This window comes from Schistosoma mansoni, chromosome 3 (genome assembly GCF_000237925.1).
Source record: "Schistosoma mansoni strain Puerto Rico chromosome 3, complete genome".
Lineage (NCBI taxonomy): Eukaryota > Metazoa > Platyhelminthes > Trematoda > Strigeidida > Schistosomatidae > Schistosoma > Schistosoma mansoni.
Window position 1 is genome coordinate 11,839,167 of NC_031497.1, and position 17,060 is coordinate 11,856,226.

The 17,060-nt window shown below is 36.9% G+C and overlaps 1 protein-coding gene across 1 annotated transcript; it reads left to right on the forward strand.

Annotated features, from left to right (window-relative positions):
* The first annotated feature begins 4,375 nt into the window (after window positions 1-4,375).
* Smp_168330 (putative mbp-1 interacting protein-2a) lies at window positions 4,376-16,464 on the forward strand. Its single transcript, XM_018799230.1, has 5 exons — window positions 4,376-4,498; window positions 4,535-4,682; window positions 6,050-6,135; window positions 6,175-6,310; window positions 16,410-16,464. Exons 1-4 carry the CDS (start codon window positions 4,403-4,405, stop codon window positions 6,268-6,270), a joined length of 426 nt encoding a protein of 141 aa, XP_018651040.1. The 5' UTR covers window positions 4,376-4,402; the 3' UTR covers window positions 6,271-6,310; window positions 16,410-16,464.
* The last annotated feature ends 596 nt before the right edge of the window (window positions 16,465-17,060 follow it).

The following is a 17,060-nucleotide window of genomic DNA, read 5'->3' on the forward strand; positions in this document are numbered from 1 at the left end:
GTTTGGCATAAGGACTGTATTTCGTCTAACGTTATCGTCAAGATTTAGATTTTAGCGTCTGGTTGAGCATAAGGATGAAAGCTTTATAGAAATTTAAAAGAAAATTTCGAGTTATAAGCCATAGGATTCAGATCTTTTTTATAACCCCAAACCAGGATGATGCATTCTAATCTTCATTTGAAATCATCATGAACAGATACTAGATGTAGTGGACAAGCCCGGAACATAATCATGACATCATAAATCACTCGACCATAATTACTGTGTTCTGAATGGTGGACTTTACCAACAACACACCAGGTTTGTCTAGATATTCTCCTTAGCCAGCTCATTTTTACTACAAGTGCCAGTACTAGAATCGCTTCGTAAGTATAGATTCCGGGTTTTTCGTCTGAATGCATAACCGGAAAGGCCTTCTAATGGTCTTTGCCTGTTCGTACAGTTAAAATAAGGAGGATATATTAGAAAAGTTATGTTTGTATTATATTACAATTGACTCTTTAATTTTATGGTAGGATAGTGTGCAATTATTGAGACCACTAGAAATGAACGGTATGCATTGACCTTTGCTCCTAAATCTGATTGGTGTTTACGAGGATACATGGAACCGAAGAAGAGAATGTACACTTAATGAGTGATGTCTCTATCCTAAACCTGCTACCGACATAAATGACTAAGCCGAGCTATAATGTCAAACGTTAAATGAATACAAATGAGGCCGTGTAGTTACATCGATTGTGGTAAATCAAAGCAAACTTGTTTTCGTGGGAAAACGAACGATTAAGGCTTCGACTTATGGCCTCATAAATGTATATTTGTCATGATGTGACTACTCAATCTATAAAATCTTACATGGGAATCGAATCATTGTCTATAATGACTCGTCCTACCCGACATCAGAAATATCATGTTTAGCGCTCCACAAGAACACATTTAGGCTGGAGATAGAATCATATATTTGATATGAATGGGGATACGTTACACCGAGGCACTACATCTAAGAGGCTGAGCCACGATATACCGATCAATTACTTCCCGTCTTTATTATCTCTGTCCTCTCCGTGTTAATGTTATGTGTGAATGTTCTCAGTTATCTGAGGTTCAGCTTCAAAGATCCCGCGCTTAGAAACCGATACAATTGCACGATTTCTGCAATCCACCATTGTAATTATTACTGTTTCTTTGAATTGATTTTGATGTATTTGTCCTTCTCAGTCCTTGGAATTAATTTACTTGTAATTTCAACCCTGATATTTAGATTTAACTTGTGGTGACCTACTTTTTATGATAAGAACGCGATTAGTGTAATGGAAACAATTATTATTACAACCAGTTGTACCAGTGATTGTTTTACTGTACTTGTTTGTTTAACTGTACCGAAGGCACTTTTCGTTCCATTGTCCATCTTGCGTCTACCTGGGAAATTTTACAGACCACGGAGCAGTAATAAGTTCGGTGAATCAGACTACGTTCAACGAATGTCTGCATTTATGAGAACACTGCCTCCGGTGTAAACTTCTGTACAACATCGACAGCTCACTCTCCCTCGAGAGTTATCTACCTGTTCACATGTTTTCGTACGGGTAGATTCGGCACGTAAACCTTTGAATAGCCTTACAAAGGACCCACTCAAGTGAATTCCCGTCACGTAAAGACCTTCAAGGCTGGTCGTCATGGCCGCGTCGAGATAATCAGCAGTGATCGTCTCAAGCCAGCACACGTCGATGACAGTGCCCTACCCGATAAGCCGAGACTCAGTGCCAGACTCACTAAGCCTCCTAGCGGGATCTCTACATCTTCTTTGGATCCCACGCTAGATTCATCAGAGACCTCATTCTCAACAGCATGTGTCATCTTCACCATCTACGGACGAGACTTCAGTCTCACGTCCAGATCAGCGGACCATGCTGCTCTTGACTTCGGATGAGACTGCAGTCTCATGAGGTACGAACGAGACTATCGTCTCACGTTCCGTCCTCCGAGTACACCTATCTGTACGCTTTCGCGACCTACCTTTCAACCGAAAACGAATACGATATAGGACTTTATCCCTATACTACACGCATGCTAAACTTTTCTATTCTTTTCCTTGATTTGTTTTCTTTATACCGAGTCCACGCCTAAAAACATCACCCCGTTGGCACCATCAACTTCCGTCAACCTTGGCGACTGCTGGCCTAGTCACCCACGCTCTAGTCAACGCACTCAGTAGATGTTTCTGGCCCCAAATACGAATGGCATACATTTGATCCCGAACTTGGATATTATGGTCGCTTCTGGTTTGTCGGCTCAATGTGGTTCCATCCTACGTCTGCAGCGTTTTCTGGTCCGGCCCCCTACGAACACAATATTCAGATTCTGGACACAAACCATTCTGATGTAGCACGTTAACTCAAGCAACAAATACAGAACGTTTCTCCTGGTACCGCTCTACGTAAAAGACCTTTGGTGGCAACTCGAGGATCAACGATCGCTTCCTTTTCTGCTAACATCTTCGTCCTACAATCGCACGTTTGCCGATCAGTCCCACGAACGAAATCGCTACGTATCGAAAGTGTAAACCCTTTCTTGCGTGAGGCCACTATGGTGACCTACTTTTTATGACAAGAACGCGATTGCTGTAATGGAGAAAATTATTATTACAATCAATTATCCAGTGATTGTTTTACTTTACTTGTTTGTTTAACTGTACCGAAAACACTTTTCTTTCCGTTGTCCATCTTGTTCGTGAGAACGCTCTTACGCTCCACCATTTTGCCTGTAATCTTTGACACGTCTCGGTATTAGTTCGATACCACTAGATTACCAACAAATATACCATATTGTAACCATTAACACCCTTCTGGTTTTTGGCCTATTGAGTGATCCAAGCCAATATCTGGCACGTATTCTTATTGTAGTGGTGATCATAGTCAATTACGACTCGGCACTCATCTACAAACTATTGCTTTGTGGTCGTCTCTGTGTTACTAGATTTCAGGAAATCTTAATATTGACGGTTTGCAGTGCATTTGTCACTAGAATTGTGGCAGTGAACGAGATTCATTGGATTTGTTATGCCAATCGATAAATTCCTGTTAGGTTTCGTGAATTACTTAACCTTGTCGTTTCTTGTTTGGGGTTCGTAATTGGGGAGAGTGGTCCTACTTCTAGTATCCTAGAGTTTGGGATTTCTGATATGACAAACTGTGCTAGAGAGTGAACAATGGTGGTGTACAGGCCGCAGAAAAAATGTTAATTTAAAATTACTTTCATCACGCCACAATACTCTGTGGAACTATAGTCCACTTCGTTTTTAGTACTGCTATAATAATAGACTTAGTCCTAAAATTGTAGATTTGTCATGATGCGACAGTGAACATCTTCCTTGAATAACATACTGAGTGACTTTAAAAAACCGCTTTCACTCGATTGGGTCAGGAAAATAAGAAGCTCTTGAAGAGGAATCTCTTGACAACATGCTTCTATTGCTGTGGAGTGCTGATTGCGCCACCTAGCCTGCAACATTTTGGAACGCTCAAATCATTTCCCACAAAGATCTTGGAATCTTACACGAAAGATAATGTAAATGTCTCATTACTGCTATCGTCAAAATACCGTATCACTTCCTATTTATAGTGAGCAAAGTTTGGACGTTGGAATTCATCATTCAACGTTTTCACCCTGTTTGATAAATCAGTATGGCTGTCGTAGACCACTAATATGGGTGATAGATGAGTACTGTATGACACCCTAGCTTTCATCAAAGTCACACCTCCGACGTTTCCACCTAGTGAAAATTACCTTTTTCTAGCATTAAGGTACTGTGAATGCCATGATGACCGTACAACACAAATGACTTCATAACAGAAATATATTATTACGAATAGGTACAAGGAAATGAGCGAGACTACTGTTACATGGTCCAGTCCATATGGTGCAATTAACTGATGCGCAGTGGTTGTCCTTGAACTCGAAGTGGATCGATGAACTTTCCGACATTCAGAGACTTGACTACTGAATGATTTCGCTAGGGCCAATTCTCCGGACATGCAGACGTATATTCCCTTGCAGTAGCCCATCAGACATTCAATAAGAAGCATGATATTATCTTCTTATCTTAACTCAAATTGAAAAGACTTACTTTACACTTTATTGAGAACTTCAAAGAAGTCTAGGAGATATAAATCAACAGGATATTAGCATCCAACTAATTATTCAGAAGTGGGTGCGTCACTACTGTTTCCCATTAGTATCTATTGACAAAATATCTCCGTAGAAGAAACATCATAAATGAATAGATATTTGATTTAGGTGATGAGGATAGAAGATTACTATGGCAAATAAATCCTCATGGACAATCTCATAAATGTCTTGTACATTTGAATTGTTGGCGCTGAAATCCCGTTTTGCGTTGTAGTAAATGGTTGGACGGTATTATTTTGTTATTTGTGGGCCTCATGATGAGGCATTATTTGATTTAGATTACAATTCACCAGGAAAATCAACAGGAGAAAAGGTAGGCTAGTTGTTTTCAAACAAACGCTTAGTATAGGCAGATGACTGTCTTCATCTAAACCAGTTTATTGCACATGCTGCATTAGATATGGTTGATGATCACCTGTGGTCCAAAGCGGATACATATTTAAAGGTCGTAGACAAGTTCAATGAATGGCTGGTTTCTGCCTTCATAACCCCTGGAAGTATCCTTTATAAATATGGTTTTTAAACGTCCGACAATTATAGTACTGAGTGGCTGCTAAAATACCAGCTTATTAAGTCACTTATCACACCAAGGGAATTGTGAGGATTAGAGTTCCCACTCAAATATTTATTTAATCATTATCTGTGAGTTAAGAGGTAATTTGTTACTGTGAATTACTCATATATGAGTAATTTCTCATATTGTTCGGTTTTATCAAAGGACATGAAAAAATATCTGCAGTTTCTAAAAAGTCATGGAAAATGTTAGGTTAATCCCATGGTTCACCATAAAGAGCTCCCTTTCGGGTTAAGATATCTTCTGAAATCCCTGGTTTAATGTTACCAATATTCAGCCTGCGAATTCTTCCCATATCAGTCAACCGTCTGCGACTCCAACGTATAAACTCGCTAACTGACTATGCCGAAAATCATTAGTACTAGTGACTAGTCTCTTGTAGAACACTTAGTCGACTTCAGCACAGTTTATTTGAGATCTGGGTTTCAATAAACCAGGCAATTAGTTCTCTTGAGTGTATAAAAATGTCTTAGCAAAATATCTTAGCAAAGATTTTGGTCACACGTTCTCTTGTTTCATTTGTTTATCCCATCTGGTTTTAATGAATCAGCTCAGGGGGCCTGAATACGGATCCCTCGTTCTAGGCTCTAGGTTACACTCCGTGTGTGTGAAAGCTAGTGATAGTATATGATTGCTTAGATCAAAACGGTGTTTAAATGTGTGCACCAGCTTTTAATAACTGAATCCTTTGACCGCTCAGCCATTATTCATCAAATAAGGATATGGTGTACGCAGTCGTACCTTACTTATCAAAAATCAGTTTCACTCAGTTACTTGAACTAATTGCTTTATAAATCACTGGGATGTCATTATCAAGTGACCTAATCTTACTCCATTAAGTAGGCTGTTCTCAGAACCTCTAAACCTCCACTAGATTTAATCGAAAATAGAACTAAAGCAGTTAATGACAATCAGTCAAACAGCTGTCGTAGCAATTATGTCTCACTGAAATAAATATATAACATGGTCATTTTTGATCCAAAGACTACCGTCAAACCATCAATTCTTTAAAATTAACGTTGTATAACTTCAGAGCCACATATTGTCGCATTATTTAAACGTGGCGTATTGTCTCATTTATGTATTTTACAAGTGTAATTTGAACATCGTAAACCTCAAGGAACGAAGCAGCTTTTATACCAAACAATTTTTTGTCGTTTCCATAATGGTAGAAGACATTTGATTTCACAAAGAAGTTGTAAGCTTTGTATGCTAAATTTTCGTTAGTTTTTAATAAAAATTGATTATCATAGTTATTTATCATTTACCGTAACTCAAATTAATGTTCAGGACTTCGCTTTATTTTACTTCATGATGAGTCGAATGAGAATCGCATAAAGTACTTTTTTCAAGATACATATGAAGCCTACATCAAGGTGAGAATATAATTTTTCAAACTTTCAATTTCCGTTTAGTTGGCACTAAATCCATTCTTTAAACGTGACAAGCCAATAACCTCATCCAGCTTCTCAAAACGAGTCCAACGGATTGCAAATAAACATTTTGGTTGATATGATTGATAATTTTTCTGCTCATTCTAAATAAATTTTCGTGAGTTCTAAAGTTTCTTGGTTAACTACTTATTTTGTACTGTGTCGAAGTTTTTAGATAATGTATGATGTGTGCAGTACAACTTATGCGACTAATACTCTATTATTAGTTTTAGTTGACTTAAGTTCGTGCTGAATCATTTTTATCGTGTTAATGTATCTGTTTAGTTTTCACGAAGAGTCTGTAAGTATAATCGTCAACCTTTGACTTAATAATTTCGAATAGATTGAGTATTAGGTAGATTGTGGTAACAGAAATATTGATATATTTGTAAAATCTCAGTGAATAGAATATTAAATTTCTGATGTATCGTGACATAGTGTAGGCCACTTCTTCACAGAATGAATAAATAAATAAACGAATTAAATTGGCACAAGCTCAAATTGTGTGGCGCATATATATTTGTGCACCCCTCGTACCAATATTTATGTATTCAAATAAATAACACAGAGGGAGCAAGGACAGAATACTCCTGTAAAAATCAAAATAGATCTCATCAAGTTAATGTCATGTAATTTCGGTCTGGGCGATTGTGTTGAAGCTACCCGTGTTTACGCTAGTGAGTGTGAAAAATGTGGTGTTTGCAATTTAGAAGAGAAAGATATGTAAGTAAGCGATGATCAATTTTCAGTAAATATCGTCATTTAATTTTATTTGTGATCATCATCAACGGATTAATATCTGCAAATTAGTTGCAACTTCTGTTGCAAGTATCGAACCAAGCTAGCTACCATCCCACCGAAAAGTATAAATGAGGCTTGACTGCAACTGCATGACGCCATGAAAATGGCGAGCGAAGCCGCTTGCAGCTTCGCGAAACGTCCCCCTTATAAGCACTGGGTTTCTTCAGGGTCCTTACAACTCATCGAAGCACGTCGGCCTACTCCGGGTGACCGTGAGTTTGACCACAAACGAAGGCTGTTATGTAATGAAATTGGGCAAAGCTTGCGTAAGGACCGAGAAGCCTGGTGGTCGGAGGACGCCAATGAGTCGGAAGCAGCAGCTGCATTTGATAACTGATGGAGGCTCTTCCAACTCATCCGAGTCACTAGCAGCAACAAGTCCGGTGTGAGTGAAACAATCTACGAGGATGATGGGATGCCAATCACTAACATCTCCCGACGTCTTGGACGATGGGCGGAATTTTTCGAAGGGAAGTTCAACTGGCCTGCTGTCCCGGCAACATCAATCAGACTGTCCTGCCCTCTATGGCCTGTGACGACTGATCCACCGAATGAGACGGGAGTTCGCAAGGAACTTCAACTCTTAAAGCGCTACAAATCACTGGGCCCAGATGACTTACCTCCGGCTCTTTTTGAAGTTAGTGGTGACTTTCTGGTTAAGGAACCCTATATACAAACACCTCAAACAAAGCGAGGGCATACAACCACCTCTCTCCGTTGTCCCCTTCAAGCACTTGTGTTAGACAGGGTTGCCTAATCTCACTATTTCTCTTCAACTTTGCCATCGATGACGTTCTGGAAATAGCTCTGATGGATGCACGCAATGGTGGTGAGGATCTGTTACCTGGAGAAGGACCCCTCGACCTTGAGTATGCAGATGATATTGTCTAACTGTGCGTTGACACCCAAACCATGCAATCTGCACTCAGTCAGTTGGCAATCAGTGTCCGTAAGTATGCTACGTACTTTGCATCTTCCAAGTGCAAAGTACTTTATTAAGACTGACAAAACCCTGATCCTGCACTCACCCTGGGCAGTGAGCAGCTAGAAGTAGTTGAGAAGTTCGTGTATCTGGGTAGCTGCATAAGTGCTGGTGGTGACGTGAGTGGTGAGAACAATTCATGTATAGTGAAAGCCAGAGCGGCTTATGCCAATATGAGTCATCTTTGGCGCCTTCGTGATGTTAGTCCGGCTGTAAAAGGTCGCATCTACAACGCGTCGGTGAAAGCAGTTTTGTTTCATGCTTGTGAAACCTGGCCTCTCCGAGTTGAGGATGTTAGAAGACTCTCTGTATATGATCATCGTTGTCTCCGAAGGATTGCTGACACCCAGTGGCAACACCATATTAGCAATACAGAGGTTCGGCATCATCTGTTCAGGCGCAGAGACGATTATCCAATTAGTGTCACGATCTTGAAACATCGACTTCGGTGGATTGGATATGTCCTACGAATGTCGTTCCAGAGACTTCCACGTCATGCATTATTTGCCGACACTGGGACTGGTTGAGAGAAGCTGAGAGATGGTCAGTGTATTGCATGGTGTCGTGGTATGAAATTTGTACAGAACTTTGATTTGTTGGTCCTTCAGGACTCCCTGGCTGGGGTCCTAGAGATGGTGCAACACAGTGGCTAGAGACGTTATCAGATAAGGCTCAGAATAGAAGCCAGTGGCAATCTTGCTGTAACCTTCTCTTACTTTCTTCATAAAAAGTGGTTGTAACTTCCTCAACCGAAAGAATTCTGGTTGTACCTTTCCGTTTCTCCCATTACTATTCTTATTATTACACTAACATACACTAATCTTTGGTTGTTGTTGTTCTTCTTTTGTTTTCTTGTACGCGCCCTACCTTCTTTTTCTCTTCCCATTCTCATTGTTTTGTGTGGCGCATAAATATCTGGTGCCCCCTTGTACCAATATTTAGGTGTTCAAATAAATAAACCACATCAATGAGCAACCCATAACCTCAAATTTTCCTTAGTCAAAGTTGTAAGACAGGAATGATACGAATTTATGTAGCGCTTACTTGTACCTATACGTTTTTTACAATATCATCGCAGAAGACACTCTTTTGTGAAAGTATCTAAGGATCATAATTTTCTTTAATGAGATCATCTCTTTGTGGCGCTCTAATTAGTAGTCTGTTTGTATGTGGTTGGACTTATTACGACAATAACCAGCGTCCAGTTATTTGACTCTTCGATTCTAAATTTTGCTGTCGGTACAAACTATAGACATAAACTAAGTAGTCCGTTGAAAAAATGTGTGTCTGTTCAATGATCGTAATAACTTCAGAACAGCAAGGAAAGAATATGAAGAAGAAAAAGGTAATATGAACACTGATTTCTAGCTGAAATAGAAATTTGCAAGAAAAAAGTAAATTTGGCACATAAAACGAGTAAAATCACAGTTTTGATGGTGAAAATCTGCTTCACTGGGACTGATTTCAAACCATTACAGCGAGTGTCTAAGACCACTCATTATTTTTGTCCCATACATTTTAAGTAGAAAACCTGAGTCTCATTTAGCTTAAGCGGTTATAGCACTACGGATGTGTGTTAGTGAAGGCAAATATGATTGGTCACTGAGTGTGGACAAACGGGCACTCAGCTTACTAAATGGTAAGTTTGTGATTTCCTTCCTCCTTATCGATTTCTACCTCGAGCTCACCAATAGTGGCTGTTTGTAATTGTGTAGAATAAAGTATGGCCTAGCCTTACTCAGGTTCCCAATTTTTGATTGTGAATTGGGTATTTGGTAGGACGTAATCTAGTTAATGTGTAGCGTATCATTCGAGTATCCAATCTAACGATGATATAAACATGGTCACCAGTCTTATTATCGTAGTAATATCTTTGGTGATGGAGAAAAGTATTTTAATTCTACTGTCATATCAAATTGACGGTGGGTTTTTTAAAATGGACCTACTCACTACATTATATTTTGTCATTGTATATATTTTATCTGCCGAAAATGGATCCTTTGGAAGCAATACTAGATCGATTAGTGCAAACTCAAATGAAAATCATTAGTATCCCGGACAAAACTGTCCTCAATAATGTTTACAGTAGGCAATTTTCAAATGTTCCTATATCTAATTCCTATAAGTTTAGTGATTTAACTATGTTCATTGAAATCCTAAGTCGTTGTGAGAATTATGTTTCAGAGGAATCAAATCCTGATTTGATTTTTGATGTTTTACTAGATTTTAGGTTCTAATGGTTCATACATGCCTAATGAGATCCTTTATAGACATAAAGGGAATGTGTCAAGTGAATCAAATTCTAATCAAAACTCATGCTATTTTATTGAATATATTTTGTTGTAACGACTCATTTTCTAGTAAAATCGTAATTAAATGTGAGGGAAAAGTTCTTAATGAGTTTAAATCTAATTACTGTTCTAATGATATATTCCCATCGAAATCCATGATCAATGTGACAATTATGTCCTAAATGGATCGAGTCCTCATCATATACCTGATGTTATTATATAAGATAATTGGTATTCTCACAAGCCATGTATGTCGAGTAAAATCCTAAATCAATGCTATGATAAATCACAAGGCATTTAAAGTGTTTCCTAAGCATTCATAGAACTAGTATGCCCAGATGTAGTCCTTGGAAAGGCAAAAAATAAGTCTAGTTCACAATTACCTTAATGAGTATGAAGCAAATACACATGTCCCATTTAAATGTCTTGCAGATTAATCAAACCTTGATGAGTCACATAGTGCTATTTACAGATATGAATGCCAAGTGCTTACCCATGTTATAACTGGAATGATTATCTCGCGTTTTCTCATACGAAAGAAGTGAAGATATACATTATCGTATTATTTATGCTAGTCAGAGTCACATTATGGAATGCCTCAATGTCAACGTTTACTTCTAAAACCTCACATACAATCGAATTATGAGATATGAGAAAACAGTTTAATATTATCTTCCAGTTATTTATTTGCTGATAGTAAATATGCATATTTCATCTAATGATTGAACTTGTACTTCAATTTTATAAAACTTTAACGAAATACGTCTGATGTTAGTCTGGTTAAAACTTTATTTCTATATCAAGTTAATGAAGCAGTAATACTATAGCACCTATCATACAGTTAATTTTGTCAAGTCCTTCAATTAACTTATTTAACAGTGTTATTCGGACAGTAACAATTTGTCTATGTCTTTGTATTATTGTTATTATTATCATGTCTGTATGAACATGTGTGCTTGATCTAATGCGACAACCTACTTACATATCCTCCTCTCTAGCTTAAGTGTTAGTCGCTTTAATCGCTCGATGAATTGTTAGCTTTCTAAAATATATATGTGCTTGAATCTTATTAATTGACTCGACTCTTCATTTGACTGTTTATTTGACTTTTAATTAGCCTATGTATTTGCACGCATTAGATTTTCTGCTCGGTCTCGCTTGGTGTGCTTATAGATTGATTTGTGCTACATAATAATAAACTAGTTAGCGCTTGGTGCTGCCTTTTGAATTCATCCGCTGTTAGGATTTATCTAGTAACGTTTATCAGCGTGATTGATATACGAAGCCTAAGAAATGATCTCTAAGCTAATCCACTACGATACAAACAGTTTACAGCTTTGTTTGTTCCGTGTGTATCGTGTTTTTTTAATAGTAAGTTTTCCAGTTTTAAAGTAACTGTTTACAAATGTAAGTTTTACGTTGTGTGGCGGTCCGAGTGTAATACTTATATATAATCCTCCGCATCCGTGCTCAAAATAGCTTGTTGAGTAATGAAACAAAGTGTGATTTGGAAGTTTCCATGGTCCGACTGAATCGTGAATATATTCGCGACTCATAAACATAGATGTGTCCTTCAGAAACTGAAGCTACATTCCCAACCAATAGTGTACACTCATTTACCAAAGCAAAGCCTAGTCATGAACAGTAGCTTGCCCCGATTAGTAGTTTACACTTGCCACTTAACTGATGTCTGATTGGCCTGGTATATCAGTAACCATTAACCTTCTTAATCTCTGTGAAGTGCAGTGACAAGTTGTTTGGCTACACAAATATTATTACCACGACATGATAAATACATGAAATCAGTGTTTCATTTGAGATATCTGTTTGCTTTTGTAGGAGGTTGATGACCAGTTATTGTTCTACTAATTACTTATTTAATTAGTGATGCGTTTTTCTTCTTCAAATTTCTGCTGCAATTATCATTATGTCCCTTCTATATTTATATTTATGAATGGGTTTTGCGCTGTATACATAACATTTTTATTCATGTTTCACTTTCAAGTCTTTGTAATCATAAAACATCATTAAATTAACATTCCCAGTTATATAGAACTTGTTTAAAAAAAACTGTATTTTAAAGCTATTTTAATATCACTGGAACTTTTGTATATAATTACATATAAAATGAAGATCGAAATAGTTTCTTCACAACACTTATCCATGAATGAGTTATCTATAAGTAGCAATAATCTCAAGATCACCCCAGTAGTGGACAGAACATTTAGCTGTGTATCGTATCAATGTTTTGAATTATAAGCATTTCAGTGAGGTTCTAACTACAACCCAGGACCTATCAGTCTCGCGCGCGAGTGCGGATGAATGGAACAAAGAAATTATTAAACTGATAAAAAGCGTGAACAAACATCTCAGAAATTCAATTTCCATTTAACCCAGATTAGTATCTACACAATCTTTTCAGTGTTAATCGCAATATGATTGGGCTATAAGTTCTATCACTAAGTCTTGTAACATTCAGTAAATATTTAATAGTATCTACGTTGGTAGGTGTAGACTACCTGGTTGGGATTCGCGAGATGATAGCAACCGATGGTTAGAGACCTTGAATGACATGGCTCAAAATCGTTTGCAATGGCGAAGGTGCATCCACTCTTTGTGTTCTACCAAATTCTAATCTTCTGAATTCTTCATGTCCGTATCCTTTTTCTCTTTCCAAATTTATTTCACCGTATTATACTCCTTCAATAACATCTTCAAACCCTTATCTTTCACATAATACTTATACTCTTACTACTTCTACCAATATGGGATTTGAATCGACAACTTCATCTCTGTGCTAATGTGGTATGGCGACTCGAACTGATGTACGTACGTACGAAGTTCTACGTTGTAACTGACTGACTGACGTTGGAACTCAATTTTAAAAAGTATACAAAAGTATCAGAGCTAGTACGCTTAATAAAAGACGATTTCGAAAGATCTATAAAAACACTAGTTAACTGCTGCTTTAGGTTGTAGCGGCTTCTCTGTTGGGACATGCTTACGTGGTTAGGATGTTTAATACAAGCATAATAAATCCATATAGTTGTATACTCATTTTGGAATACGATATACGACTGAACATATGACTGTCAATTGCATAAGTTCAACTCTGTTGGTTAACTCGTGCTAATTCTAATGCCCTAGATGTGAATCCTATTATTTATTCGTTTAATTGCCTATCTGTCTGTTGATCGTACTCTACCATAAAATGACGATGTGTAATTACTGGAGACATACTGACTAAATGACACTCTGGATAGCTATTATTCATATTAATACAATGCATATAAGATCAGTCTAATACAGTCCTGGATTTGTTTTGCCGTAACACAATTACTGAATATACTCTTCCCTGTGTTATTTCTATTATATTACAATGCTGATGATTCCAAGTGCCAGTGTCAATATAAATCAAATTCGACTACAAAGAGTTGTTTATCCAATATTTTTATTATTTCAGTCCAATTGTTTCCACTCGATCCTATTGTACTTTGATTGTTTATTACCACTTTGTATCTCAGATAATCTAAATATTTAAATATACACTCATATCCTAGTTCTTGTTTATTTTATTTGCTTTCGGTCATCAATATAAAGATAAAGAATATAACAGTAGTTTATTCTAATCTTTGGACAGACAAATAGAAGCAATTTCTTGCGTCACTGTGTACGCATATTTTTTCTCTTACCAATTATTCACTGGTAACATTGATTGCGTTTATATGAGTATGTATGTGCGTATTTTTGTTTATCACTCACTTTGTTCGTTGTATGACTTTAGTTTGCTTTTTCTGTCTGACTATAAATGTTGAGTCAAGTTTGATGAAACAGTGGTGTTTGAATGAACCAATGATTTCCTTGTATTGATGACTGTTTTGATTTTGAATTCCAAATACAGTACATTCGTTCGTGCTCATCTAATACTTCTTGATTAAATTGCGTTATTGCTGGGATTACTAGTGTTATATACTAGGAAAAAAGTAAGTACTGATAACTTACGGGACCTCTTATTAGACTATTATTCTATTTATATTCCTATGGTATAACTATTCAGTAACTGGATTATCTATGTCTATATTCATCTTATTACTAGCTTCATTTTGACTTATTGATTATTATTACATGATTTATTGTTCCTAAATTATACTCGGTTTATTGAGTACTGTCTCCCACGCTCCCAGCCACATTTGGCCTGATTTTGTACAAATATTATTTTCTATTTTATGGTGTGGTGTGGTCTGCCTGTTTGGTATATAGACAAAGTGTGTTTGAAATAAACGATTCGCATTACAGCAGCTGCTGTTGGTGTTTTGGACTCGAGTGGACGGGTTAGGCGGATAAGGACCAATAAGGACGCTAGATTACTCATACTAATCGAACGTCATTGTCACAGTGTGAAGGTCGTAGAAGGCGTATTCTATTGGTGGATAATTTACGCGAAATTACGTCCTTGTTAAATTCGTAAGGTCATAACAAGTCAGCGACGACCTTGATCAAGTCATAACAATTGGCTACAGCCTAGGTCAAAAACATAACAACTAGTTTATACTATAATTCAAATACTTTTAAACATCCCATAAACTCAGTTGGTTATTTCTGCTACTTTACACAACATGCATTTCTCTCTATCTCCTAACGTTCACTCACATTTTTAAATGTCTGAAATATATGTTCCTCAAATACTTCGTTATTCAACTTTTTATGTCTACGATGTTGATAACCTGATTTTTGGACAGAATACATAAGAAGCTAAAAAGAATATATATTTCGCTGACATGTATATTGTTCGTACAATAGTCAACGACCTGCTCTGAATGGTTGACAGAACCAATGTTACATAATGGGAAATAAATAAATGATTAGAAAAATATAGACACTGAAATAACATTCATAAAAATTATAAGATTACGCATTAAGCAGCTGAATTCGTAGATACACATAGAAGTGGCATAACTAGATAACTTATCTTTTAGTTGAGGAACCACCATAGACAGAGGTCGGTTGCATTAAACGTTCTCTTAACTGCTCTAGTCAGTCTATCACGTAGTACATCACCAGCTACATCTCTGTTGAATTGCAGTTTCAGAAAGAGAGGTTTCTTACTAGATATTGATGTTGCTATTTTCTTGTTTGTTACACGCAAGTTTTCCTTCAGAAAACCTTATGTATAACTCCTTACAATCAACGTATTGTATATGAGCTCTAACTCTGTTAATTGTATCGACCGAGCATATCTTCCCAGCTCTATTTGCTAGACATTTGATGTACTACATAATAGACTGACTAAAGCAGTTATGAGAACGTTTAATGCAGCCGACTTCCGTCTTTCGTACTCGACACGATCTATGGTGATTCCCCAACTAAAGGATAAGTTATCTGGTTATGCCACTTCTATGTGTATCTATGAATTCAGCTGCTTCTGTGGAGAAAGCTATATTAGGCGCACTACCAGACAAATGAACCAAAGAGTTAGTGGTTAGGAAAAGGTACTGTTAAGGCAATACGGAGTTCGGTTCTTTCACGCTTGATCGATAGCGATCATATAGTTGACAGAAATAAGTCATTTAAAGTTATTTATCGTATTCCTACTAGTTTTCCATATCGGGTTCGATCTCGTCTCTGACACATAGCAGAAACTATAGGAATTCGAGCCAACAATCCAAGCCTTTGTGTTCATAAGAAATCTGTAACACCTTTATCTCTCCCTTGGCCTCAATAAATGATTTCATTTTTCATACTCTTTCTTTGTTTTTCTTCACCCCCTCCAACCAATTTTCTCAAATATATGTTTCACGGTCCAATTATCTGGACATTTCTCATTGCGTAATCTCATAATTTTTATGAATGTTATTTCAGTGTCTATATTTTTTAATCATTTATCTATTTTCCATTATGTAACATTGGCTCAAGCCTTTATTATTCTTATCACAACTAGTACACTTGTCATCACTCTACCAATTTGTACTTTTCATTTATTATTTTTAGTTATGCAAGCTATTCCACTGTTATCATTGACTCATAAACTGCCTTGATTTGTTTAATAATTTCGTATATGCATATAAATATTACTGTACGTTAGAGTAAAGCCTGATGATGATCTAATCGAAAACAATAATGTTCACTTATTTTTGTTGTTATAGTCAATCAGTTATGGCCCATGAAATAACTTTAAATGCACCGTTCACAAATCAACTAGATGTCCACTTAAAAAGTGTTAAAAATCCCCAACCAGTGTCTTCGACTTCTGTAATACGTTTGAAGAATGTATTGCTAGAGCAATGTTTTAACCTGAACACTTGTCTCCTCTACATTTCCTTTTGATATATATATATATATATATATATATATATATATATATATATATAATTAATGGTAAGTCAACATAGTGTACGTAAGTGTAGAAAGCTGATGAAAAATTGATGAGAAGGAACTCATATTGACTTGATGTTCCTTGTATTTGGTTTTTTCTATTTATGACGTTTGTAGTGGCCTGCTTTTCTTTACGAGAACGCGATTGGTATAACAGAAACAATTATTATTGTAACCAATTGTACCAGTGATTGTTTTACTGTACTCGTTGTTGTTTAACTGTATCAAAATCACTTTTCATGCGGTCGCCCGCCTTGTCCGTTCGAACTTTCTTACGCTCTGCCCTTATTGCCTGTACTCGTTGGCACGTCTTGGTATTCTTTCGATACCACGAGATCGTCAATAAATATACTTCATCTGGATCAGTTACAGACTTCTGGTTTACGAGCTTTCAGGGGAACCAAGTCGTTTTCGGGCACGCA